This window comes from Ips typographus, linkage group LG7, assembly GCF_016097725.1.
Source record: "Ips typographus isolate SLU linkage group LG7, UJ_Ityp_2.0, whole genome shotgun sequence".
NCBI lineage: Eukaryota > Metazoa > Arthropoda > Insecta > Coleoptera > Curculionidae > Ips > Ips typographus.
This window is the reverse complement of record NC_138428.1, coordinates 2,114,552-2,140,805: the sequence shown is the minus strand read 5'-3', so window position 1 is coordinate 2,140,805 and position 26,254 is coordinate 2,114,552. Positions and strand designations below refer to the sequence as shown.

Below are 26,254 nucleotides of genomic sequence, written 5' to 3'. Positions count from 1 at the left end.
AACCTTTCCTGCCTTAACAGAAAGCTGAAATAACTTTAATCAAACGGATATTTAACATATTTGCTGTAAATATCAAAATTTAAAATCCCAAATAAATTGATTTAAAAAAAAAATGATAATAAGTGAGTACTGTTATATTTTGTAAAAATTATAATTTTTAGAAAATATTTATTTTAGAAAATTTGTGTCGCCATCTAAGTAAACTACATGAGACTGGTCAAAACAATCGAAGGTTTTTCGAAAATCGAGTGACCTATTTAATGTAATTCTCATTATTCATGATTTGCAGTTTGGTAGCTTTGAAAAACAGGTAAAATGTACAAAAATAGATTATTTTTTCTACTCTATACATATCAATGTATTTTATTTAACTAATGGATTAGATAATTCAATGGTTTTGTTTTGGAAACGGTTTGTGTATCGCCGAAAGCCCCTACTTGTACAGATGTAATATCTGACACTTCTGACAGCAACCACCCACTTCATACTCCTCATAACCTCACAATTTTAATGTTTTCATAATTTTTATTGTAAACAATGTAATCTAGGTCTTTTAGTAAAAATTATGGTGTTTTCCAGCATATTGGAAGTTCTCCTGCTAATATCGAATGATCCATATGTCAGACTGTCCCCCTTTATCATCCTAACGTTAAGTTTACTTTCTGGGTTTGTTCTAGGGTAAAAAACACCATTCACTTACACCAAAATTTGCATTTAATTTTCTTGTTTTCAGCTATTTTGCAGGAGTTTTGTTGTTTTTGTCGTACGTACTCGGTTACGTAGCGTGTCACTTTTTGATAACTCACCAAACACCAGTTGAACAGTGGCTGAGTAAGTGGGTGAAAAAACCAACTGCAGTATCAAAACTAAAAGCTTCCTGTAGTGTGTGTGATAATCTTACATGTCGAAGGCATAACTTAGGTAAGAGCATAGCTCCGTGGAAGGATATTAAAGTATCAGCTGAGTTGAATGCAGCCTTAGTGCAAGTAAGTACTTCATTTGGAACTTATGTTGTTTAGTGTGATATACAAGCTTATTGCAGTTTTATGATCGCGTATTAGACGTTTTTGTGTCAACCTGGTATAGCCAGTTTACTAGCAGTAATGAATTTATGAATGAGCTCAGGTTCAGCTTTAAGTATGCTACTGCCACATTGGTGAATCGTATCTTAGAGACTGACTATGTAACTGTTATTACTGATCAGTTAGTTCCTCAGGTAATGACCATTTTATGAGTAAACCACCTGACAGCAATCATTTGCTGATTTGAACAGCTAAATGTTTTGCCATTGTTCTGTAATAAGAAAAATGCATTGAAATTTCAAAATTATTAAAATTGTTATCAATCTAATGAAACTATATGGCAGTGGAAGTTGTTGGTCTGAAAACCCTGGTTGATTATCCAGAATTTGATTATCTCAGCTTTCATGGGTACTTTTACTTTGTGGCAAAATGTAGACCTTTCTAAAACATTTGAAAAACCTTGTATATGACTTAAGGGAGCTAATCTCGGAGCTAATACAATAAATTATATATCACCAAACAATTATTATTCTCAGTTACCATTATTAGGAGGTTTAGAACATTTATGACAATTTTTAGAAGGTTTTCTGTCATATTTAGGAGCTTCTAGAAATTTTAAACAATGCTTACAAGGTTTAGGACACTTGTAGAGGCTTCTGACACTTTTAAAATGGTCCTAGAGACCCCTGACAACTTAAAACAACTCCGGGAAAGTTCAAGAGATTTGTAAAGGTCTCTGGCACTTTTTAGAAGATTCTCAGGAGCATTTAAAGGTCTCTGGTATTTTCAAAATGGCCCTAGAGGCCTCTGACAATTTAAAACAACTTTGGGAAAGTCTCAGGGAAAGTTCAAGATACTTTTATAGGTCTTTGGCACTTTTTTAAAGGTTTTCAGTAGCATTTGGAGGGATCTGGCACTTTCCAAATGGTTCTAGAGACCCCTGACAATTTAAAATAACTCTGGGAAAGTTCAAGACACTTGTAAAGGTCTCTGGCACTTTTTTTAAGGTTCTCAGGAGCATTTAGAGGTTTCTGGTATTTTCAAAATGGTCCTAGAGGCCTCTGACAATTTAAAACAACTTTGGGAAAGTCTCAGGGAAAGTTCAAGATACTTTTATAGGTCTTTGGTACTTTTTTAAAGGTTTTCAGTAGCATTTGGAGGGATCTGGCACTTTCCAAATGGTTCTAGAGACCCCTGATAATTTAAAATAACTTTGGGAAAGTTCAAGACACTTGTAAAGGTCTCTGGCACTTTTTAGAAGATTCTCAGGAGCATTTAAAGGTATCTGGTACTTTCAAAATGGTCGTAGAGGCTCTGACAATTTAAAACAACTCTGGGAAAGTTCAAGACACTTGTAAAGGCTCAAACTGGTCCTAGAGGCCTTTGGCAATTTAAACCATGTTGATCAATGAACTTTTTTTTAGTTTTTTCAAAAAAATATACCAAGACTAGATTAATTTTTATAGCATGTTAATGTTAAAATAAAAAGCAGATAAAACTGAAATTCTGTATATGGATACAATAAAATGTACTAAAATGACAAATGCATGGCTGTTTTAATAGACTTTTACTAAACTGTAAAAGAAATAGGAGAAGCTAAAATAGTGAACTAAATGCGTTTTTTTAGAACATTAAATATAGAATTCTGTTTGAAAGTTTGGGAAAAAATTGTAGTAAACAAAAAAGTGAAATTTTAAAGTAGTCTGCATTTGACTGTCAAAGTGGTTTACTCTTAATTTAACCTAAAATTGAAATAACAAATTAAGTGTATAGGTAACTTGTAACCTTTGATATGCATAGGTCATCAAGCATATAGACGACTACTTATACATGCAACAAATTGCCCAGTTGAAAAAAATTAAATTTGATGAAGTGATAGTGGAGTATATGGGCAGCAATTTACACCCTGCTACCACAAATAGACGCAATGAGGTGGAGTATTTGCGTTTGCTGAGCACTGAGTTAATCAAGCATTTACTGCCTCAATCATGTATCAGTTGCAAGTAAATGTAGTGTGTTTGATAATTTTCCTTTAACTTACAGTTAACTTTTACAGAAACTATACAGTGCTTCTAAGGGAATTACTGTCCGGTTGGGTTCTGTTGCCACTGATGGACGTAATTTCTGACCCAAATATAATCAACTCCCTTGTAATTTTAGTGGTAAATTACAAATCTACCAAAACTCCGCGGAGTGTAAGTCAATCTGTGGAAGTTGAGTTGTTTTATAACTTTTTCCAATCGGATGAGAGTCCAAGACAATCCGCTTTTGCATTCAGTTTGAATAAAATTAAAAACACTCCAGAGTTGCTGTATGCTCTAATGCAGTTTTTGAAAAAGGAGGCACAAGTGCACTTGCTTCAATTTTGTTTGGATGTTGGCAAGTTTCTGACACATAATTTCGTTTGTCCCTACCTTTTATAAGTGTATCTTTACTTAGATGACTTCAATACCAAGCTTTTAACTCCGGACTTATCTAAAAAGCAACTGGAAGAGTTGTTAGTTCAAGCAATCACTTTACACTCAGAGTACTTAAGCGTGGATGCAGTTAATTTCATCGGGTGTTCTCCAGATATCTGCACTGAGTTCTCTGAGCTCATTGGTGACATTTACAGTGTGGCCAAGTTGAGAACCTCAAAGCCGTTGTATCAAGCCTACGATTTCGCTTTTAATCAACTTGAAAATGTTTGGCTTCCTCAGTTTTTTCACAGTAATGAGGTGGTTAAACTAGTAAACTTTGCAGAATAGTACATGTTACAGTATTGTTTTGGTTGCAGTTTTACAACAGTATATGTGGGCCAAAAGTTACGTCCGGATACAGCAAACCTACTGCTAAGTAGGTATTTTAGACATAACATTGATTTTTTTTGGGGGGGAGGGTTTAAGGTGTAATCAAGAGGCTAATCATTAACTGATTTATCAAAGGAGAGTTTCAATAATGCTATTTTTGTTAAAATCAATAATTAATTTAATAACGCCGTCAAAGAATGAAAACTCAGGGTTAAGAATGTTAAAATCAGTTTTCAAACCTTAACCCAGGATAGTCTAATAACGGTCAGATTTTAATTTGTACTAATTTTGTCCACTAAAATATTAATTTAATTTTGCTTACTAACTTAAAGGAGTTCCAATTTTGGGTCACCCAGCAAACTGAGGTAACGTTTTAAATTTTGCATATCAATAAAATTTATAAACTTACATTTTTGAAGGAGTAAAAAAGGTGGGGAACAGTCCAGCTTGGGTGCTGTCTCGAAAATTAGCAGTGGTCTAGGTAAAATTAAAGGTGTGTTAAAGACCGCAACTCCTGTTGAAGGATCTTTGGATGCTGGTTACTTGGACAAGGATAAAGAAATACAGGCACTAAGGGATTTAAGCCGATGGAAAGTTGATATAATTCGATATGAGGTTGTGCTGTTCTTGGTGGATTTTTTAAACATTTTTGAAGATATGGTTTTATAGGTTAGCCCCTCAAGTAAAGTGGTGTATTTTTGTTTAAATGTAGTGCACGCTGAAGACAGTAGAGTGAACAGTTGGACGGTATGGAGGAAAGACCAAGACTTTTTTACTTTAAAAGCTAAACTGGTGGAGTTTCATGGAGAACGGGAGATTTGCGATTCTCCTCTGCCTTCTAGAAAGTAAGTTAGAAGCTTTTAAGATTGTTGAATGTATTTATTGTAATTTTTAAGTAGGGCTGGATCTTCTGTGGAAACCCGAAAGTCTAAATACCATGAATTTATTACTAGACTGTTAAGGAAACCCAGTTTAAAAGGCAGTGACTTACTGCATACGTTCTTAACCAATGAAGGAGATTTTACTTTAGGTACTTCGTCACTTTTAACTTTGCACTAGTAAAAGATTTTTGTTTTAGTTATAAATAATACCACCTCAACCAACCAGGATATTGGTAATATTTACCAATCGGTTGCTTACAAATTAAGAAAGGAAAAGGGACAGAACCTTGATAGTTTTATTAATACTTTCATAAATTCCGTCACAAATCCTAAACAAGAGTAAGTTTTTGCTAGGTTTAATATTCACTATGATTGCAAATAATAATTTTATACAGAAAATTGAATGTAACCGAAGAGGGAGTTGAAGCTGAAGTGACCCTTAGTAAAGTTTCGTCATTACCTAAAACCTACAATAATGACGTTTTTAAAGACAATTTCGGAGTCTCATACAAACTGGACAGATCCAATTCGAGCAATAATTTCAGCTTTACTTTATTCTCGGATGGATTATTCTATTTATGTGAGTTTAGGTATTTGTTTCTATACAGCGTGAATATACTCTCTGTTCAGCGATTTCTGACTGAACCTTTGATAGGACGCAAAAAATATGAAATACGTATTTTATTATTTTTTAAAATATTAAGTCTAACATAACAAGAATTAAGTAAAAATATTTAAATTTCATAGTAACATTTGATCATGATGATGATGATATTTTTTTGATTTATTGAATGTCGATTTTAATAACCAAAGGTAAAGTAAAGTTTATGACAACAAAAGTACTGCAGAAGCGGTAATAAAATCAACCCTATAATATACATTTAAAAATAAGTTCATGTAAAAGACTATTTTTAACAAAATAACAACAATCTTCTGTTGCTCTAGTGGTTTAATAACCCTCTGACATACTTCAAATTTCAGTCAGGCACGTTTTCAAAATAAACCTTGTCATTCTGAAGCTCTACGTGGCCATCTGCAGTGTAATTCAACAATTGGTAGACCACTTAGCTAAGCTTTTGATAGAAAAGAAAATTAAGTCTGGACTGACACAACACAACTTGGCCTACCTTATTGGTTTACTTGAAGGTAGCAAACTTTTTTAAATCACTGCTTTTGTTAATGAAGGTCTTTTAGGGGTGATTTTCAATCCTCGATCACCCAGCACACCTGAAGACTACCAAGATCGCAAAAAACACGCCTTTAATGTTATCCAGTTTTGTCCGAATTATTTAAACACAATTTTAGGGGGAGAGGTTAACAACGGGCTGGTGATTTTACTTGAAATTTTGCAGAATCCTCACTATAATAAACAAGTAAAGTCTCTGGTTATAGTGTTATTGATATGTCAATTTAATATGGTGGTTTTTCAGCTTACTTACAATCTGTTGGATACTATTCTTACTGAAATGTTTCCAGAACTGAACGATACAGTCGGTTCATGATCCACTCGCTATATTTACTGAATGATATTATGTGATATTAAAGTTTAAATAGTTTTAGGTGACGAATGTAAACTATTCACTAAATAAGGGGGTAACTGGTAAGGACTACTTTGGTAGTAACTATTTATTGAACAGTCAAAATGTACATCTAGAATGAATGCAAACAAGAGCAATAAATATTATTATTTTACAGATTGTTTTTTTATAAAGTTGGAGAAACTAAAGTTAAAAAAAGTATCTCGCTTAATAGTTATTTTCTTTTTGTGTTTTTGCCGTTTTATGAATAGAGTCGGGAATAATATTTTACGAGGATCCTTGTGGCATTCTTTGCTTTAAGTAACATTTGTCAAATACGAAGTGCAACATTCATTATTGTGTATTCCAAATTGTAGTAGTTCGTCTTCTACAATAACTAATCTGAACTCTTTCAACATAGAAAATATATTTTTGTGAAAACTACATTCCCATAAACCAGCTCGTTGCATATTAATTATTCTTCTCAGTCCCATTATGTACGGTTAACTCCAAAGCTGCTTTATCTATCGTACCATAAACACTATCATAACGGTTGTCAGGATCGGGTGGGCACTTGTCTTCCTCTGGCAGCAAAAACCTGACCACAGGACTTACCAATGTTCTGTCAACCGGTTTTTCATCTTTCAGTGTGGCGTAGCTTATGATTAACCCAACTACAATGGTTATGACAGCACCTATAGCTGTATACCAATAGAATGAAATGCTAAATATGAAAGGAGGAACTGTGGTCGGTACATGTGCTGGAGTTGCTTGTGTTCTTCAAATTAAATCATTTAAAATAATTAGAGTAATCGACACTTTTAAGCTTACGTGATATTGAAGATATTAAGGCAACCTTCTGCTGAAGTGGGTTTGCCTGAGTACTTGATGGTACCCTGTGCGGTGTAGTATTTGGAACCCAAAACAATTGTAGCCATGCAACACAATGCTGTAATTGCACCATAAAACGTGCCCTATTAAGTTTAATAAATAAAAATGTATTAATGATTCAAGCAAATCTACCGGCTAATCTCTACCTTTTTGTTTGCTCTGGGAAATAACACTCCCAAAGTAAACATTCCTAACAAAGGTCCATGCGCCATACTTCCAAGCGAAATAGACAAAGCCAACAACCCTCCTAAAACATCAAAGTACACTTTTAACAGTCTTCCCTCAAGTTCAACAACCAACCCAAATGTTGGACCACAAATATCATTGCTGTACATGATATTCCAGTGAAAACCACCACCAATTTCAAAATGTAAGTTGCAGTTTTCTGACTGTGATGAGTCTCCAACCAGTTTTTCAGGAAATCTTCGTATATCGTTCCAGAAAGCGAGTTCAAGTTAGCTGACAGGGTACTGAGAGCTGCGCTGAAGATTCCAGCTATAAAAAGACCACTAAGACCTGGAATGTGACCCGCAACATCTAGTACGTAATAAGGTAACAGCTGATCCTTTTTCTCAATTTGCTTAGTTAACATTGGGTCGCACTGTGAGTACTTTGCAAATATTATCAATCCTGTGACGACACTCAACGACTTTGTGATGCACATTCCAATGCAATAGTACAGAACCGACCGCGCAGATTTTCTGTAGAAATTTAGGTTCACTTGTGAAAGAAAAGTTTGATGGAGTAACTAACTTGTAAGTGGGCACTGCCATGAATTTTTGAGTACATCCTTGATTAATTGACGTGTGCGATATCCAGTGCAAGGTAAATCCTACTATTATAGCCCAGAAAGATTCCCTTTTAGTCATGCTGGGATCAAAACTAAAATAGACGGGTTCCTTGACTGAAATTTTGCATTAAATCTAAAACTTACTCAAATACATCGAGTCTGCCACTGTCCAGGGCCGCTTGCCACATGACCCCAAAGCCCCCCACGGACTTTAACCCTAAGAAAAACACCAAAATAGATGCTCCTATTGTGATGGTAAACTGGATGGCATCCGTCCAAACTACAGCCTTAAGCCCCCCAATCGTAGTGTAGAAAACACAAACTGTACAGATGATGATAGAGATTTTGATGACGCTAACTCCACTTACTGTTAAAAAAAATATGATGTATATATATGATAGTAGTAACAGGATGTTGTTGCTTACCAGCAGAAAAAGCTAGAGAAGGCACGTAAATAACCATGGGCAGAAACACAAACACGGACAGAGCAAACAGTCCAGATGCACACTTTCTGCATCTTTCGTCGAATCTAAGCCCCAGGTACTCGTAGGTGCTGGTGATGTTCAAGTTGTAGAATACAGGCAAGTATACGAAAACGGTAATAAAGCCAGTAGTGATCATTGAGATGACGGTCAGGCCGTAAGCTGCTCCGTACTGATACACATCGGCTGGTACTGCCATCAAAGTGATGCCAGAAGTATGACTGAAGTGAAAGTCAAAGAAGAGATTAACACTATCTGCTATCATCGTCAGCTTCCATATTATAAAGAATTCTATCTTTGAAGACTTTCAAATGAATGGATATATTAAAAGCTAATGATCAAATTTTCTATTACATTTTAGTCAAATTATAGTAAGTTACAGGGCATCATCATGTATTTTTTTTAATACTGCAGTGTTTGGCATTTGGGCCCGAAACTTGTCTATCGATAATCACACATAAGTGGGTTATGTAAAAAAAAATATTATCAAACCATATTTGTCTTGTGTAATCACACTGTTTGCCTTAGTTAGAACATTAATATCCGATTGCACTTCTGGCTTAAATAATGTTCAAAATATCTATGATTAGCTGTATGTCATTCCCGAGGCATTAAACAGTGAATTTGGACATAAATGTTTATACTGAAACATTGCTCTTATTGTAAATTAGAAGTTTAGAAGAGAAAGATGATTTAAGAAAATGCTAATATAGCTACCGAGTTTCTGTATAAAACAATTTGTTTTACCTGGCTACTAAAGAAATTGCAATGGGAAGGACCTTCATTTCCTTACCACCCATAAGGTATTCCTTAGATGTGGACTGTTTTTTGGCAAAGAACCCAAAGTAAATCCCAATCACGGCACTTATAAACAGCATCAAGCTGAATAATATGTAGTCGTACCAGGACAAGCCCAATTTCCATGCTGGTACAAATTCCTCCGGTGCAACTAGCAGATTTGTGGTTGTTTGACTCATTTGGGTTCCAATTTAAACTAATGCTACCTATTGTATGTCGTACTTTGTGTCAGTAAGTAAAAATTGCTACTATCTATTTTGTATAAAAGATTTTTGAAAAAAAATTGTAAGTCCAAATCAAATATACAGAGGTTTTTGATAATCGCTTTGGTCTGAAATTTGTCGTGGAATGTTTTGACCTTCTTTAGTTTTGTTTAATTTAATTGTTTCATTGTCTAATTATTAACATAATATTTCAGTTACGATATATTACGCACAAATTGTAGGAGAAGATTATAACAAATTAAAGATAAGCTTATATCTCGACATCTAGAAAAAATCGACTACGTACTTGGGAATGACAACTGAATTTATGATTCAGTTTTAATAGACATATACTGAAATTTTACCTCCTGCTGTCAGTAGGGTCTAAACATTTTGATTCTTTAAGGTTCTAAAGCACCCAAATGCAGGTACCCATCTCAAGAGACTATAGTTTAAGAATTCATTTTTCATTACCTGCCTCTACTCTTTTATGAAGATTTATAGGGGTAACCGTTAAGGATATTAACTTACATTTAGACAATTAACGGTACTAACATCTTTTTTTGCAAGGGACTTTAAAACCCAATGGAATTTGGCAAATATCGAGCCATTTACTTGGCCGGGAGGGCGTTACCGACGAGCAATTAGATAAACCAACTTAATGAGTACCAGAAGCTCCGGTTGACAGATAAACGGGCTCAAAACTGGCTTAATGGTTTATTTTAGAAAAAATACGTTGCCTCGTTCCACAAATATTTAATGTTGTAAATATCGGTTCCGTGAGTTAAGTGAATCGCGGTTGGGCCGATTTATTTTGTTTGGTTTTGTGAAATCTTTATGAGCTATTAACGTATTAAAACCGAAAGGATTTCAGTGGTTTCACAGGACTCAGACGTATTTCTAGTTGGTTGAAATCTAAGTTCGAGTTTACTAAGAATACTGTGATAAATCAGCAAAGTATACTTTTACCACATGATGGTTGGATATAGGTAGAGGTAATTACTAGTAGTCAGAAATTACATAAAATATGATTATTTTCTTTTATTCAAACTCAATATCAACCTATTTCCCGATATATTAAATATCCATTAGTAAGTACTATTATGAAATGAAGAAAATTGCAGCACGATTTATCTTAGTTTCAAATGTTGGATTTGTATACCGAGATCTGCAAAACGAAGACACTGGAGCTATCGATCAACAAAAAGTTGTTTTTAGTTACTAGAATGGAGAAAACGAGTAGTAACTGTCCAGAAGACTTAAATTTGGATGTAGTTTGGAAATTTGTGGATGAAGATATCTTTGTAAGTACTTACTCTTCTTAAGTGCTACTCATTAATGCAAGAATCAGGTTGTGAACAGTTTGGACAAGAATTGTTGCAAACATTCTACGAATTGAGGCGAATTGAGGCAGGGAGTTGTAGTTGATGTGAATGTGAATTAACAACAGCAGTAAGTGTTTTGAACGAGTACCGAAAATGGAACATTTCAGAACGTACAACATTGAATCTACAAGGTTTTGATTAATAAAACTTATTTGTAGGCAATGCCATACATTTGATGGTTTCTGAATCTCACTCTGCTTTTTCTGAACTACATTTCAAAGTGGTGTAGAGCACTAAAGCACAACTTTTTACACTACAAACAGCTTGTAGATTAAGAGTATTTGATATAAGTGTTTACCTAAAGGGTTGAGTAAACAAAACTATTTGTACGGTTGCTTTCACCCTTAAAATTACGCTCGACAGGTAAATAAATCAAAATCAACTTTGCATTGCCATAAAACTTTTACCAGTAACAGTCATAAAAGTACGTCCCTCCGAACAAAGACACCCCTGCTTGGTACTTCGTTCGGATTAGTTCGTAGGTACTCGGGCCGGGTACCACATGAACCGAACAGGCTTTTAAAAGCTTAAAAGCGTTCCAAAACTGTTTTGGCTTTGCCAGCAAACGGATGTGCCGTTTTGATTGCTGATGTTCGAAAAAGTCCGGGATATGTGATTCGTATTGTACGCGTCTATTTTCATTTCATCAAAGTTATGATGTTTGTTTTGGTTATTTTAGGTGAGTTTTGTTAATTTTATTTTATTTTTATTCGATTGTGTCTAACAAAAGCTGACATTTTTAGCAATAAAATTAACTTATGATTTTAACATTTCAATAGTTATTAAAAGTAAATGTTTGAAAATTGGTTACAACAAACTTCCGTTTCAAACTATACACTTTCGTAATTTTTCTAACTTCCTAATTTCTAAAGGTTTTCTCAACAGTGTAAGACACCAGAATTGGTGGTTTTCAAAATACTAAGTAAAACTGAAAAATGTCACCTTGATTTTAAAAGTATCCTCTCATTTTTGATACAACTTTGATTAAATTTATCAAATTTTATAACAAAAAGACGCTGTTGCCAACATTAAGCATGTTTCAAAAATGTTAGAGTTCCAAGGCAGTCAAACCTAAGAAAAACATCAGGAAGATAACCTGAACCTTTTCAAGACTGTTTAAGGATCTTAATAGTAGTATTTACATTGCAAATTTGAAGAGGAAAGTAAATTTTTATGGTTTTGAGTCAATTTTTAAAACTTAATGGGTTGACACTCCACAGCCTCACACTAATTGGCTTCATTGTTTTTTAGAGACCCCGAACTAATATGAAACACCTTGTATGTCTGTATGATTTACACACACGTTTCATTATCTAGCTGTCACTTACACATAAACCTCCTCTTGAACAACATTAATTGAAACTAATTAAAAAACTTGGACCAATTAAAAACGCGTTGATATATTAGGAGAGCTGTAACCCAAGAACGCAGGATATGAGAGCAAAAAAAAACATCTTTAGCTGCTTGATGTGAATGATTTATGGGGTCGGATGAGTCTATTCAGAAATCGACCAGTTTAAAGCACGGTTTTAGCAAAATGCTGCTGTTTCGAGCACCTTAAGCTTTTAACCAAACAGAGGTCGGACTATATTTTTTCAAGCTGTTAACAGGCCAGTTTTATTGTTCGCATATGCACCGGAGCTGTCGGTTTAAGCTGCTCCAAAACAAACAGGCCGATCGCACTTCAAATAAATCCTCGCATATAATTGAAGCGGAAAATAATAGGAAATTCAGTTCTTGGAACATTCACGATTATTTCAATTTGACTCACTTAGCAACTGATGAACAAACTTTTTCCAGTTACTTCCGCATTGGCAAGTCCTAATTGTCAAGACATGTCATCAATGGCAAGTTTGGTGGACGACAACACTATTGTGGAGACAAGTCTTGAAATGCTTGCTGGTACATGGATTTCTGAAGGGTAAGTTCATCACATAGCATAAAATATGTTCAGGGTGGTGCAAATATGGGGGTTATGTTCATCTTTAGAAAGATACAAACAGTGAAACTGTGTTTCTAGGTCAGAGGACATTATAATCATTTTCATTAATGGAAAAAGCCAGAGGATCCTAGAACCTAGAAATTACTGCTTTTGCTAAATTATCGAAATAGGTGTGAGATTCTAATTTTGCTGTCATTTGGTGCATTATTTTGGTCGCTCGGTAGAGAGTACTTTGTGAATGCAGACAGAGGATATCTACAAAACCAATCTAAAAAAAATTACATTGGAATCCTACTCACAAAAAAAGGAACCCGGGTACCACCGTCTGGTCGCGGCTGCCATAAATTGGATTTGCACTTTTGATATGTCACCACACGGGGACATTCTTTTCGTGAATCGCATATTGCTATCAGCCGTATTTTTTGACTTGTGACTGCTTTATTCGTCTGTTTGGGCCTTTTTGAAAGGGAATAAATTAATTTTTTTTTGAACAGTCCTAAAATGACTCAAGGACACCGATATGCATCTAGTCGATGCTTTAATATTAATAGTTTCCATCAGGTGGTCGTCTGGGTCCGATGTTTGTTTAACCCCCTGTCGTGTTTTGTTTTCGTTCTTTTTTGATATATGACTTGTCCAATCTGATGGTACCTGGGCGAATATAGTTGCCTTTTCACACTACTCGTTCAGTTTTATCTATACAGTAATTGTTCGGTAAATACGCCAAGCAAACCATACACATATAAAGGAAACGACGATCGATCTTCCTATTTCTATCTCTGACGTGTGTTTGTTGTGATATCCAAATCTGACAGCATAAACAAATCTATAATTTTACGATTTGTTGAGGTAGTTGTTAATGCTGATGCTGTGTATATTTGATGTGATTGCAGCAACCGAGTTTATGGATTTGTATTTCAGCCACAATGGGATCAACATAAAAACAAAAATTTTGAATATTATGTCTTTTATAAGGTACAGGGAATCACATACAGCGTTAAATACCAAACTTTTTAAAAATGTGAAGCTTTGTTAGTTCTAAATTATATGTAGTTTAAAACAACGTAACTGATAAACACCGTATTTTTAAAGTTACTCTAGTTGTTACTCTTTTTTTAAAGTAAAAATCAATTTCAGGTGCGAGACACGTCCAGGACCTGAATACGTTTTACGCTCTTATACCTTTGACGAAACCGGCAACTTCTTCCTTTCCCAACATCGCTACTGGGACGATTCCTGTTCTTCTCCTCAGCTTTCAATGCAAGCTTACGGAAGAATCCAGTTACGCACTTCTATCATCCAACTTGGAGCCGCTTCATCCACGTTGAAATTCCTCAATATTACCGTAATACCCCATGATGACAATGCCGCTAATGAGTTAGACCGGAAAGTCTCTGAAGAGTGTCCTGGTGAGTTTGATTCGTTATTAAGTGTTGTGATATCTGTATTAACTGAAGAATATGTAGGGCAAGCATGGAAGTCTTGGATAAAATACCAGGAACACACAGTTTACGACTCTAGATACGACGAAAATAAGAGAAAGTTTAATTTATGGTTTTCCAAGCATAACGCTTACGCGATTAATGGAAGAGGTAGCAACGTGCATTTTAGTGATATTAGTTGTCTAGGTCCATTGAAATGGGCTTTTAATGAGTTAAAGTTGGTGAAAGTGCAGTTAAGACCGCTGATGGATCAGAAGAACTCGAGAGATGTAAGTTTGTATAGTTGTTGCCATGTTGTAAATAATTACTGTAATTTTTTTTTAAGGTCAAATTGGAACTTCTGTTGGGTGACATTAACACTAATCCTCGATTAAGACAATATTACAATCCAACCAGCTTTCAAGTACCTTTAGTTAAGCACGTCAAAGAGCCAACTCAAATAAAACTCAATCGACATACCTATAACTTGAAAAACTCACAAGCCCTGCCTCAAAACATCTTTACCAACGCTAAAACACCACCTCATCTAATAGAGAAACCCCAACTACCTCCATATATCTGGGGTCAGTGGATTTCCTCAAGATGTGAAAGCCGTCCAGGTGGTACTCTGTACCTCACCAGAAGTTTTTCATTCTATCCAGAGGACGCTTCTTGGATTGGCGAGCACAATTTCTACTCTGACCCTTTTTGCAAAATTTCCAAATTCATTCTAACAGCCGCTGGACACTTTAAGTTCCAAGGACTCAACGACAACCTGAAAAGGACTAGTAACATAGATTTTCAAATCGAAAGAGCCACTTTAACGGTACTAGACCCCAAAATGGTTAACGATGCTCGATTAATCAGACATTGCGGATTGGGAAACTGGGAGGTAAACGTACCCAAAGAGTTATCACCCACTAGGGGTTGCATCAACTTGGGGTTTGTACTTCCCTCCATGCAGTACGACGTCATAAAACTAGAAATGGATTATAAAGGCTCTTGCTTGCTGTTCTTGGGACAAGTGGACACTGAAGATGTTCAACTTGACGATCCTGAAAAGAGGCCCACTGCGTTCCAGTTACCTTTGGTTAAATGTGGGGATGTGGGAGGGTATTCCCACAAGTTGTGGGAGATTTTGAATGATGATTACGCGGAGAATAACTCGTGTCATACCTTTACCCTACCTTCCATATTATTTACTAGTGTATTGATGTTTTTTTGTTTATTTGTTAGGTAACATTAAAATATTCGTGTCATTGTCTACTGTGATATTATCTTAAAACCATGTAGGTACATATTATGTAATAATATTGTAAATGTAATATTGGTGCTGTTGATTTTTGTAGTGTTTTATAAGGGACGAGAAACCAGTGATATTTGTATATAAGAATAATTAAAACTTAATTTATTTTTTAAGGGATTTTGTTGTACTTACTTTATTTGTGGTGTAAATGTGTAAAGTTTTCTTTTCTGTAATTATATGAGTTTTTCTGGTAATGTGTGTCGTAGTTTAATGACTGGTTTATTGATATTCTGTGTAACCTGTTTTAAAGTTAAAATTAGCCCGTAAATATAGTATCAAGTTGAAGATAATTGGAATCTCTTCAAAAAATAAAAACATTTACTAATACATCAAATGTTAAGGCTTCAACGTACTTTGTGTCATCAGGGCTAAGTCTGTGTAACATTGAGTCAGACTTACTTATACAAATACAAATCGATCCGTAGGTCCTATTTACTAGTGTTCCATTTTTAATGGACCAACTGTTTAAACGTAATTTAAAATTTATGCACAGTTAATTAGCTCTTACAGTGGAACTCTGATGAATAATTCGAGAGACTGGGAACTAACTGTGTTTGTGCGAAAATTGTCAAGATGGTAATATTGCATATCCGTTTTAATGCAGATAATACAAGAGGATAATTTGAGAAATTTAGAATATCCAATTTTAAACGACAGAATTTGCTACGAACTAAGCAGACGTATATTATTTAGGTTACAATTTATTAAAAGGTGGCTGAAAATATCAGGGTAACGCTACAGGAACGTAAAAAAACAGAAAATGTACTCGGATAGTATCACTGAAATTTGAGTGATATTCTACATTAAGCTATTCTAAAGGTCACTTTTTAAAGATTTTTTTTAATTAATGAAACGTGTTTGAAATATTCAACTAAAGGAAAAAAACAATAAACAACTGGCAAAACAATGGCTAATTCGGCATAATTATTTTTTTATATAAATCTTATCGACATATGATACAAATAAAGTGCAAATTATGTGCAGCTCATTTATTACTACAAACTATAATTATTAACTACAGCTAAATTGTATTGTATTTCAAGATTTAATAAAGTGTTTTACTTTAAGTTCTTTTGTATGCTAGAGTAATATAAGAATAGGTGGCCTTCAGGATCTGCAACAATTTTAATTTAACATAATATTACATATACTAAAGGCAAATTTTTTGTTACTGTAACAATGGACTGAACTGACATAGCCCCAAATCCTCCGATTTTAAAAATAAGAGGTTTCTGCGCTCTTATGATAACCATCAACATACTAAGTTTGATTTTCTGCGACTCTTCGTACCATTTACTCTCCCAAATACATTGCGCCAATTTCGTGCTCTACAATACATTTAGTAGTAGCTAGAGTATAATGTTTAATGACATTTGTACCTCCACGGTAACATCATTTGCAGCATAATAGTACAAAAACAGTCTCACCAACATGCTAATAAGAAACGACATTACAAACAGAAAAGAACCGATGGTCAGGTTTTCCTAAAATTTGTAGGTGATATAAATAAATCTGTACTGTTTTGATGCTTACCAAACTAGTTTGAGTCAACCCACAAGCAATTTGAGCAGAGCTCTGTACAAACTCAAAAATCGCAACAAACTCCATTGACTCATTGAAAGCATTTATGTGCTGAATTATTTGTTTGTGTCTTTTTACCAAATCCCTAAACACTATAAAGTCATTTTCTTCATTAGTTTCAGAACTATACTTTGCTTTGTAGTTGTGAAAATGCTTCATTATATGTTGAAGTTTCTTTAATTGTCCTTTTGGGTAGCTTATCATGTTGAACGTGTATATGTCCACGTAAGCCACAAAAAAAGTGCCAAGAAAAGAATCGAGTAATTCAATATTATAGACAGTCTGAAAGTAATAACATACATAAATACATAACTTTTAATAAAAGCTCTAAGTAAACTTAAGAAATATGCTTATGATGCACAAACTAGGATAATGTGAAGAAATTGTTGTTACAGCAAAGAATATATAAAAATTTTATGGTAATTTCGAAATTATCGATACGAAGTCAATAGGAACGAGAACAACAGAACAGAGAACCAGTTCACAGGCAACATGTGTCTGCTAGAGAGGATATGGCATAATTCGACAGTTTATTGTATTTCTTTATTATATTATCAGAAATATTTATTAATTTTATTGGTGACTTTACATCCAGAAAATACGCATTACTTTCATGATGCTTCCTGTGGGTAGAACAGGAAAGTACTGTATGAAATTAGGAACGGTTAGAGTTAAGAGGAAATAGGGATGGCATAGTTCGACCAGGTGCTCTAGGAGAAATTGTATGACACATATGGCATATTTTGGTGTAGCTGGTGCAGAATGTTTATATGTCAGAATTATTTGCCTAACTACAAAAGTGTTAAAAAGTGAAATAGACGTATATAGTAGAGTAGTTACATTTTATATGCAACAACCCGTTTTAACTGTGGAACCAAGAAGAAGAACCTACCAAATAATATTTTTCTTGGTTAAAGGGAAACCATATCGACAGCATATGTTCCTTCACTATTTCAGTTTCGTTTCCATTTTGTATGAAATCCGGTTCTTTGGAAAAGAAATATACACAACGTGATGTTGTAGAAAATATAATAAAGATGAAATAACAATGCGATATCAGGCGCACACTTCGTAAGTGTTTCTTCTCCAGTTTCATGCACTAAAAAAGTAGTACAAAATAAAAAAATCGAACAATTGTATCCATAATAATAACCTCTGCATCATCAAGATATGTAACTTTTTCACTGTCTATTATCGACTGTATAATGTTTGCCGAATTTGGAGAGAAATAAACTATTACTGCTCTTAATCCAATGCAAGTAAAAAGCAGCGTTATGCAAGTATTAAAAGAGATTTCCTGCATATCCAGAGTTTTACTAGTCAGCAGTATTACCAGTTGTATGTAGTCAGTGACCACAAAACCGATGCACCAGGCTAACATCACTATGGAGTAGCAACGGTAAATTGTCTGGAGATTTTTGTTGTCTTGGAACATGAACTTCCAAGGAAATATTCCTATTGTTGAACAGTAGATTGCTGGTACTTTCAAATATTCTGATTTTGGATACACCTGAAGACAGAAAATACTCAACTTCCAGCCTGTATCACCAGCATCAGTCTATTGTTTGCTAAGTTATTGTGTTGAAATGCAGGTCGATTTTGTAAATTAACACTACTTAATTACTCAGAACTGTACTATCGTTGAAATTTGGTTAAAATGTTTTATTTTGTTGTTTGTTGATCTGTATCAGTCGTTCTTGTGAGTAGTTTCAGTTAAAGTAAATCAGTAAAGCTAATATTTGCTAAAAAAATATCAAATCTACTTACGGCCATCGTTTGCACTTGTGCTGCATTAGTACACTATGCAACAAATGCAAACTGTTTTTGTAATTAAGTAAGAATGATCATAAATTATTAATACAAATTTGGGTTTGGCAACTTTTATTTAATTCATTGCAGTGAAGTTGGCCAATAGGAGAATTAAAACTGGTATGCTTGAAGGAGATTGGTTGCTTGGATTTATTTTTATCCAATACAATTTTAGGTTTTGATTCAAAGCTGAACAAAACAGTAGACAATTAAAGGTCATTTCAAAGAGGGGCGTGTCGATATCAAAATGGACAAAACCAGCTGTGTGTGCAGTATTAAGAAAACTGCAATTATGTCCAGAATATAAAATATTCTGTAAATGTCCACGTGTTAAAAACAGACCTCAAATCCAATTTTTAATAACTCTACTGCATAATTCTGGCTGAATTTGAGCGATGGCCTGATGAGTAATATTGATTTTGCAAAATTTGGTCGATTCTGAATGATTTGCTACTTACCTTCCTGCGACTTCTAAAAAACTTACTCTAGAAATAGTTTATTCATCCAATGGCGCTATAGCCCAAATCGGGCCTTGGCCTCCTTTATTTTCTTTCTCCAACCATTCTTGTCCTCCGCCAGTTTGGAGTCCCGAGCATGGATCGAGTGGCCTCCTGGATTTTGTCTGACCATCACGCCCCTGGTCTTCCAAGCGGTCTTTTACCTTCCAGTTTATGGTTGAAAATCCTCTTGACTACTCTTGACTCTTCCATCCTTTGCAAGTGCCCGGCCCATTCGCCATTTTGTCTGCCATTTCTAGAAACTACGTGAAATTTTCTTTAAAATGAGATGCAAGTCAATATTTTGACAGAAAATTCAAAATGGCGGCCTGCGACTCTAATCTTGGTTATTACTGTCAGGGCGCGCGCCAGGCAATCTTGGGAATCCGGAAACCATCGTGTCCTTCCGTCCATCATCGCATTCTGGCCACGCCTCCGTTTCCCAAGACGCTCGTCACGCTCGCTTATTTTTAATTTTGTATCCTGGCGCGAGGAGAACAATCTTCACTCGTTTTGTTCCGGTCACTTTGACAGTTAATAACGTCAAAACCAGTCCGATTTCACTAGGCTTGATGGTACTCATTTTCGACTAATTTAGGGACGGGGAATCCATTCCAGCTGTCAAAACGACAGTAGCTGTCACTCAGTTCGAGAAACTGGGATTTCCCGGTTGTTTGTGGAGATATAAAAAAAGTGATTTCACCAATGGATTGGGCGCCCCAAAATTAGTCAAAAACCACCCTTCACTCGTTTTGTTTTGTTAAAAAACGCTTGAGATGCATTATTGTTAATCTATCACTTTGGCAGCTAATAACGTCAAAACCAGTCCGATTTCACTAGGGTTGATGGGTCATTTTCGACTAATTTGGGGACGGGGAATCCATTCCAGCTGTCAAAATGACAGTAGCTGTCACTTAGTTCGAGATCGGCCAAACGGTGTTATCAATCAACTCATGTGGGGATATTTTTAGAAAGCTTGAAATGTGCTCTATCTTTTGTTTTCTATGATATTTAGACGTATGGTCACCGCCTACTATACTAGAAAGCCTAGAAGGTGCTTGTCAAAAATTCCAATACGGCGGAAATAGTGGTGACAGTTTGTATTGTGGAAATTGAGTGTTTTGAGGATTAGATGAATTTTTACGGTTTAAAATCAAAACTTGAGGTTGTTTGCGTAAGTTATTTTTGTTTGCTGCCGTTCGTGAATGAACCTTTTTTTGATTTTTCACTCACAACTTGCAATCAACTACATGAAACAGTTAAAAAAAACATATTTCTTACTGCATCTGCCATAGGTTTGTGTATAAAACGAAAACCGCTAGCGCCGCCATTAAAAGTGACATTGTAGGCTTTCTAGTATAGAGGGCGGTGGCTGTGGATAACTGGATACTGGATAATTCAATTTTAAATTAGAGCGCCAAGAGTGACGTCACGCGGCCGTCAGCTCCCCAGCGGCATCTCACTAACACCTTCCCTCATGCGAAAAACGTGAAAAAAGAGAGAGATAGCACGTTTGGAATATCCGGACAAATTTTCATCATTGAGATGCGCGTCTCCGGCTTGTCTCTGTTATTAACATAATTTCATTACCCATCTGCGTTACTGATATGTTTCAATGGTTTCCGTCAGTTGTCAGTTGAACATCAATTACTTTGACAATTGACGGCTGACTACTGAAGTTTTACGCATTTTGTTTTGTCCCTGTGTTGTATGCAGAGAATCTGTGAACGTTTGGTGTTATTTTTTTGCAGATAAAGTAAATATAGGTACTAAATACCGTAATTTTGAAGGTTCCAATTGGATTTGCGGTTTTTCACTTCGTATTCCAATTTGCGTTTGTCAAGTTTCTCTAAAAAAACGGATTAGAATGCTGGATGTAGTGTTTTAGAGACATGGCCGCCAGTCGAAAATTGCAAGGTGAAACTCATTTTTTGTCTTTATACTGACTAGCTTGCCCCCTGAAACTGACCCCAAATGGTATTCACATTTGTGGGTTTTTTTGGGGCCAATTAGCTGGGGATAACCACTACTTAAACTCATATATTACAATCACTTTGTTCTGTGTAAACAACTTTTTGCTACATATGTTGGTTTTTCTAGGGGAAATTGATAGGTGCTTAAAAAAAGTCACAGAAGGTGTAGAAACTTTTGAGGATATTTGGCAAAAGGTTCACAATGCCACAAATAGCAACCAGAAGGAAAAATATGAGGCTGACCTCAAGAAAGAGATCAAGAAGCTGCAACGTCTTCGAGACCAAATCAAGAGTTGGATAGCATCAGGAGAAATCAAAGATAAAAGTATTTTAATGGATAATAGGAAACTGATTGAGACGGTGACTTGGATGATGTTTACCTTAACCCTGTTGTTACTAGCAAGTATTTTAGCAAATGGAGCGCTTTAAAGTTGTAGAAAGGGAAACCAAAACAAAAGCTTATTCTAAGGAGGGCCTAGGAGCTGCTCAGAAACTTGATCCTGCTCAGAAGGAGAAAGAGGAGATGCAGCACTGGCTGAGTACTTCCATAGATGAACTTTCAATACAAGTACACATTCTATACAGCTAATCTTAACTGCTAAGTTACATAGCCACTTTATTATTAGACAGACTCTTTTGAAAGTGAAATTGAACAGTTACTTTCCAAGGGTAAGAAGAAACTGGATAAAGACAAACAGGAACGAATGGATGAACTGAAATCTAGATTGGAACGGCATAAGTTTCATATACAAAAATTAGAGGCCTTGTTAAGGATGTTAGTTAATGAGTCTGTAGAAGTAAAACAGGTACCAAAACTACTCCTTTTTAACTTGCTTTACAGTAATTTATATTTTTTTGTAATGCTAGATTAAACCAATCAAAGATAATGTAGATTACTATATTGAATCATGGAAAGAGCCTGACTTTGAGGATAATGAGTTTATTTATGATGATATCATCGGACTTGATGAGGTTGAGTTGTCTGGAGTTGGTTTACCTTCTTCAGGTGAGTCTCTCTATAACTTTTTCTTATTATTATTTGATATTCTTTATAATTTTACTATTTTTTGTATTATATTTTCTTTTCTACTTTTATTTTCCTAACTTTATCAAGAAATCCAATATTTGAAGGTGAAAGTAGTCAATTTGGCCTATTCTTTATTTAATGGGGATTATACTAAAAAAATATTCAAATACAGTCCCCATTTTTTTGGAAATGTTTAATTATAGTAATTAGTAGAGTGATAAAGTTTTAAACATTGTTAGGCTACTCAGCTGTAAATATTAATATTTATTTACTTTATAAATTGTGGAGATTATTTTCAAAATTAACCTCAACAATTTAAAATCTTGAGTGAAATTATAGACTAAGTACAGACAACCAGCGCAATGTAATTAAAGTGGCACCCAAAAAGAAAGCCCTTTAGGCTTCAAGGGCTTCCTAATGTATTTGGGCCGCTTCAGTTGTAGGTAAACTCTAAGAGATGGCGCTAATGCAGCTCCTCATTGCATACATAGTTGCCAACTTTTGCAGTATTTCCTATAATCATCAAATAATTTCCATCTGAACTGAACTGAAAGAAGACTTGATTTTTTGAAATAAATTTGAGTTAAATTACTTGTTTTTTGAAAACTAAACAAGATAAGAATTTCTGGTTTGAGATATGGATAATAAAGATTCTATTTATTTTAAAAGTCACAGGACTCTTTTTTAACCTCAAAACAGAATCCTGAAGGTCACGTGACCGTTTTTTTAAGTTTTAAACTGATACACGAAATCACGTCTCTATTTGTAAAATTAATATGTCATTTTTAACGTCACGTGACAGTTTTTTTGTTTAGACTATTTTTTTTCAAATCGCGTGACTTTTTTAACGTCAAAACAGATCCGGAAGGTCACGTGACTCTTTTAAGATTAAAAATGGAATTTATAATGTACACATAACAGTTTTAAATATCAAAATGTCATTTGAAGGATCACGTAATCGTTTTTCAGTTTAAACTGATATTTTTAAAGACACGTGACCCTCTTTACAGTGCAAATGGCCACGTGACAATTTTCAATTATTTTAACGTGAAAACTAATTCCTAAATGTCACGTGACTGTTTTAGATGGCAAAGTATTATTTGAAGAGTCACCTGACTCCTTATAATGTGCAAATGGTCACGTGACGATTTTCAAAAATAAAATATATTTTTAAAGGTCACGGGACTTTTTTTTAATGTCAAACCGAAATCCTGAAGGTCATGTGACTGCAAATAGCGAAATAAAGTTTAAAGGGTCACATGACCGTTTTTTGTTTGAACTAAGATTTTTTTAATTACGTGGCCGTTTAATGAGACAAAACATTCTAGAAAAGAAGACAACGGATTGCAATTTAAACGAACCATCCTGGTTAATTTCAGAGCTGGTATGTTTTCAAAAGCAAATATTAGTTTTTTGACTCAAAAATCAAACTGAAAGCCAGTAGAGTAGAACATTTTATTTAATTTTCTTTGTAGGCATAATTTTTTTGTTTGTTTTATAATTAAGGTATAAAAATGAGCTAATTCTGAACAAATTCCACTAGTTATTCCACAGTTTACTAAAATTTCCCACCAAAGCTATAATTTGTTAATGTTTTAAATTATGAAATTTAATTTCATTTGATAAAGACCAACAAATTATGAGTTAGTAGTATAGCAAAGCCGTTTCTGCCTCATTTTGGTTGAGAAACTGGACGGGAGATTTGGGGACCGGGGTTCCACGTGACGTCACAGGTCTCCACCCGGTAATGTATCAGAAACGGCTTTGTTATACTACTTGAGTTATTTATTAAATAATCCTGTCCTGGTTATATCCTTCCTGTGTTGTTTGGTTGATCCCCGTCTCGTTTTAACCGTCTAGCTACAACTGACAGTAATGATACAGGAGGCACGCCTACGTCCATGATCTCAGGATCGTCGCCTACAGCGTCGCCAGCGCCACCATGTCCCTTAGGTAATACGTCGGCCGGTGCCAACCTCTCGGCAGATTCCATTCTGTCCGACGAAAAGAAAATTGTACAAAAGGAAACGCAACAACCTCCTAAGGTAAGTTATTTTGTAATACGATTGCAACAAGGTTTTTTTGTTGGAAGATACAGTTTGTGATGATTTAGGCGATAAAACCGACGCCAGTGAGAGCAACCGCTGTATCGCTTAACAGCAGCACAAACTCCATATTAAATTGTTCCAACCTTAACGCAACGTCTACATCTTCAGGTATTTTGTTTATATTTATTTTTTACTCGAATACAATTCTAGGAATATACACTAAAAAGTGAATGGCCCAGCAAGGTTTTTGCTGATTATCTTTGACATTTAAAAATAACAATTAAATATAATGGTTTTTTTTTGGTTGCTATTGATTTGGGGTGTAACTGAGAAGTAGTAAAATTATGGTCTTTATCTATTTTGCATGAAATTTATTTACTATTCAAAGTCTTGGGGAAACAACTTTTTGTTAGTTTAGTGGTCAATCAGTAAATTCCTAAAATACCCTAAGTTTACCGCTATGATTTGTATAGGTAAAACTCCAATAGCACTGTCCAGTACACCAAACAAACCGACAAGTGCTACACCTGTAACGACGTTAACTGCTCGCGAACCGTCTCCAGTTCCGCTGGCTAATGCCCCAGCGATTGGAAACTTTGCAGCAGTGGCCGCTAACAATTTAAGTAAGTCGGTGAGTGCGCATGACAACTCCCCAGCCCCACCGACGTTGCCGACCAATCAAAACGTTGGAAGCCTTCCAAAATCGGACACCCTCAACGCGCCTGCTGCGGTCACCGAAACAATTATCTCAACAGCGCCAACGTTGCCTCCAACAGTAACGAATTCGGACCAAATTGTTACTAATGGAAGCATCGACTGTGAAAAAGAGATCTCGGAAGGAATGTCCACTTTGAAAACGATGGCCCAACAAGTGATAGACAGGGCCGGATTGGACGCTCCACCCGTGCAGCAACAACAACAGCAACCTCCGCCCCAACTAATGTTGGAGGCGGCGCCCCAGCCACCACCCCCGCCCCCAACGAATCGAAACCAAAGCCAAGCGAAGACAGAAGCTATGATTCCTCCTTTGCTGGGCGTGGCTCCGCTTGGTGCCGTTCCTCTTCAAAAGGAGCATCAACAACAGTTCCAGTTGATGGAAGCGGCTTTTTACCACATGCCGCACCCTTCAGACACCGAGCGGATTCGCACCTACTTACCTAGGAACCCGTGCAATACACCGCCATATTATATTCAGGTCAGTATTTACAGACAATTTTGTAAGTTCATATGGCAAACTTTTGAGATGATTAAAAAATTGTCACTATTTTAACTTTTCAAGTAAATCTAAAACGAATGTTTCTCCTTTCAACTGTCTCTTCTTGTTAAATAGCTATTCTTTGCTTTAACAGTTTGTTGATTATCTAATTACTTTGTTTATTTCAAAAGGCGCCGCTATTTAACTCGGACACACCCGAGTTTTACCAGCGGCTGGGTACGGAAACACTTTTCTTTATTTTCTACTATATGGAAGGGACTAAGGCTCAGTACTTAGCCGCCAAAGCGTTGAAAAAGCAGAGTTGGCGTTTCCACACCAAATACATGATGTGGTTCCAACGGCACGAGGAGCCGAAAATTATCAACGAGGAATATGAACAGGGCACTTACATATATTTCGATTACGAAAAGTGGGGTCAGCGCAAAAAGGAGGGCTTTACGTTTGAATATAAATTCTTAGAAGATAGGGACCTTAATTAATTAAAGTTTAATTTATATCAAACTGTTTATGGTGTTTTATTGTTTTAAACCAACCAACAAAATGATAGCCAACATCAGATGATCGCTGAGTTTGAAGAAAAACTTGTTCGGGAAGTAAATTTGTTCTACAATTTAGAGTTTTTGTTTAAAAATTATGTTTCAGGACGCAAAGCAATAATTCAGGAATTTGTTGAACG

The 26,254-nt window shown here is 35.4% G+C and overlaps 5 protein-coding genes across 12 annotated transcripts; 3 read left to right on the top strand and 2 right to left on the bottom strand.

Moving 5' to 3' along the window:
• Positions 1-487: 487 nt before the first annotated feature.
• LOC145731602 (sorting nexin-14-like) lies at positions 488-6,386 on the top strand. Of its 3 annotated transcripts, none has more exons than XM_081983452.1 (16): positions 488-678; positions 734-986; positions 1,043-1,216; positions 2,823-3,025; positions 3,079-3,401; positions 3,462-3,739; positions 3,799-3,857; positions 4,144-4,176; positions 4,231-4,426; positions 4,481-4,656; positions 4,708-4,841; positions 4,890-5,031; positions 5,088-5,272; positions 5,674-5,838; positions 5,887-6,065; positions 6,123-6,386. In XM_081983452.1, the coding sequence occupies exons 1-16, from the start codon at positions 566-568 to the stop codon at positions 6,192-6,194; spliced, it is 2,685 nt and encodes an 894-aa protein (XP_081839578.1). In that variant the 5' UTR covers positions 488-565; the 3' UTR covers positions 6,195-6,386. The 3 variants fall into 3 exon arrangements, with proteins under 3 accessions (XP_081839578.1, XP_081839579.1, XP_081839580.1); XM_081983453.1 differs by having other exon boundaries at positions 489-678; positions 4,711-4,841; XM_081983454.1 differs by lacking the exon at positions 488-678 and having other exon boundaries at positions 864-986; positions 1,033-1,216.
• On the bottom strand, positions 6,304-9,409 carry LOC145731603 (sodium-coupled monocarboxylate transporter 2-like). 2 transcript variants are annotated; one of them, XM_081983456.1, is made up of 9 exons: positions 9,120-9,409; positions 8,316-8,593; positions 8,035-8,257; positions 7,854-7,982; positions 7,401-7,801; positions 7,247-7,347; positions 7,041-7,183; positions 6,655-6,987; positions 6,304-6,597 (listed from the first exon to the last, which is right to left on the bottom strand). In XM_081983456.1, exons 1-8 carry the CDS (start codon positions 9,347-9,349, stop codon positions 6,681-6,683), a joined length of 1,812 nt encoding a protein of 603 aa, XP_081839582.1. In that variant the 5' UTR covers positions 9,350-9,409; the 3' UTR covers positions 6,304-6,597; positions 6,655-6,680. The 2 variants fall into 2 exon arrangements, with proteins under 2 accessions (XP_081839582.1, XP_081839581.1); XM_081983455.1 differs by lacking the exon at positions 6,304-6,597 and having other exon boundaries at positions 6,620-6,987.
• A 1,828-nt stretch (positions 9,410-11,237) lies between these two features.
• Positions 11,238-15,621, top strand: LOC145731682 (protein APCDD1-like). 3 transcript variants are annotated; one of them, XM_081983568.1, is made up of 5 exons: positions 11,238-11,437; positions 12,559-12,679; positions 13,838-14,109; positions 14,167-14,411; positions 14,468-15,621. In XM_081983568.1, exons 1-5 carry the CDS (start codon positions 11,413-11,415, stop codon positions 15,359-15,361), a joined length of 1,557 nt encoding a protein of 518 aa, XP_081839694.1. In that variant the 5' UTR covers positions 11,238-11,412; the 3' UTR covers positions 15,362-15,621. The 3 variants fall into 3 exon arrangements, with proteins under 3 accessions (XP_081839694.1, XP_081839696.1, XP_081839695.1); XM_081983570.1 differs by lacking the exons at positions 11,238-11,437; positions 12,559-12,679 and adding an exon at positions 13,250-13,414; XM_081983569.1 differs by lacking the exons at positions 11,238-11,437; positions 12,559-12,679 and adding an exon at positions 13,426-13,675.
• Positions 15,622-16,401: 780 nt separating this feature from the next.
• LOC145731684 (odorant receptor 10-like) lies at positions 16,402-20,327 on the bottom strand. 2 transcript variants are annotated; one of them, XM_081983572.1, is made up of 7 exons: positions 19,302-20,327; positions 18,162-18,518; positions 17,901-18,107; positions 16,961-17,290; positions 16,807-16,911; positions 16,600-16,755; positions 16,402-16,541 (listed from the first exon to the last, which is right to left on the bottom strand). In XM_081983572.1, the coding sequence occupies exons 2-7, from the start codon at positions 18,441-18,443 to the stop codon at positions 16,491-16,493; spliced, it is 1,131 nt and encodes a 376-aa protein (XP_081839698.1). In that variant the 5' UTR covers positions 18,444-18,518; positions 19,302-20,327; the 3' UTR covers positions 16,402-16,490. The 2 variants fall into 2 exon arrangements, with proteins under 2 accessions (XP_081839698.1, XP_081839697.1); XM_081983571.1 differs by lacking the exon at positions 19,302-20,327 and adding an exon at positions 18,776-19,266.
• Positions 20,328-20,998: 671 nt separating this feature from the next.
• On the top strand, positions 20,999-26,079 carry Not3 (CCR4-associated factor Not3). Of its 2 annotated transcripts, none has more exons than XM_081983513.1 (9): positions 20,999-21,231; positions 21,415-21,647; positions 21,700-21,855; positions 21,914-22,093; positions 22,155-22,293; positions 24,175-24,359; positions 24,428-24,530; positions 24,836-25,557; positions 25,749-26,079. In XM_081983513.1, exons 1-9 carry the CDS (start codon positions 21,207-21,209, stop codon positions 26,055-26,057), a joined length of 2,052 nt encoding a protein of 683 aa, XP_081839639.1. In that variant the 5' UTR covers positions 20,999-21,206; the 3' UTR covers positions 26,058-26,079. The 2 variants fall into 2 exon arrangements, with proteins under 2 accessions (XP_081839639.1, XP_081839640.1); XM_081983514.1 differs by having other exon boundaries at positions 21,000-21,231; positions 24,199-24,359.
• The last annotated feature ends 175 nt before the right edge of the window (positions 26,080-26,254 follow it).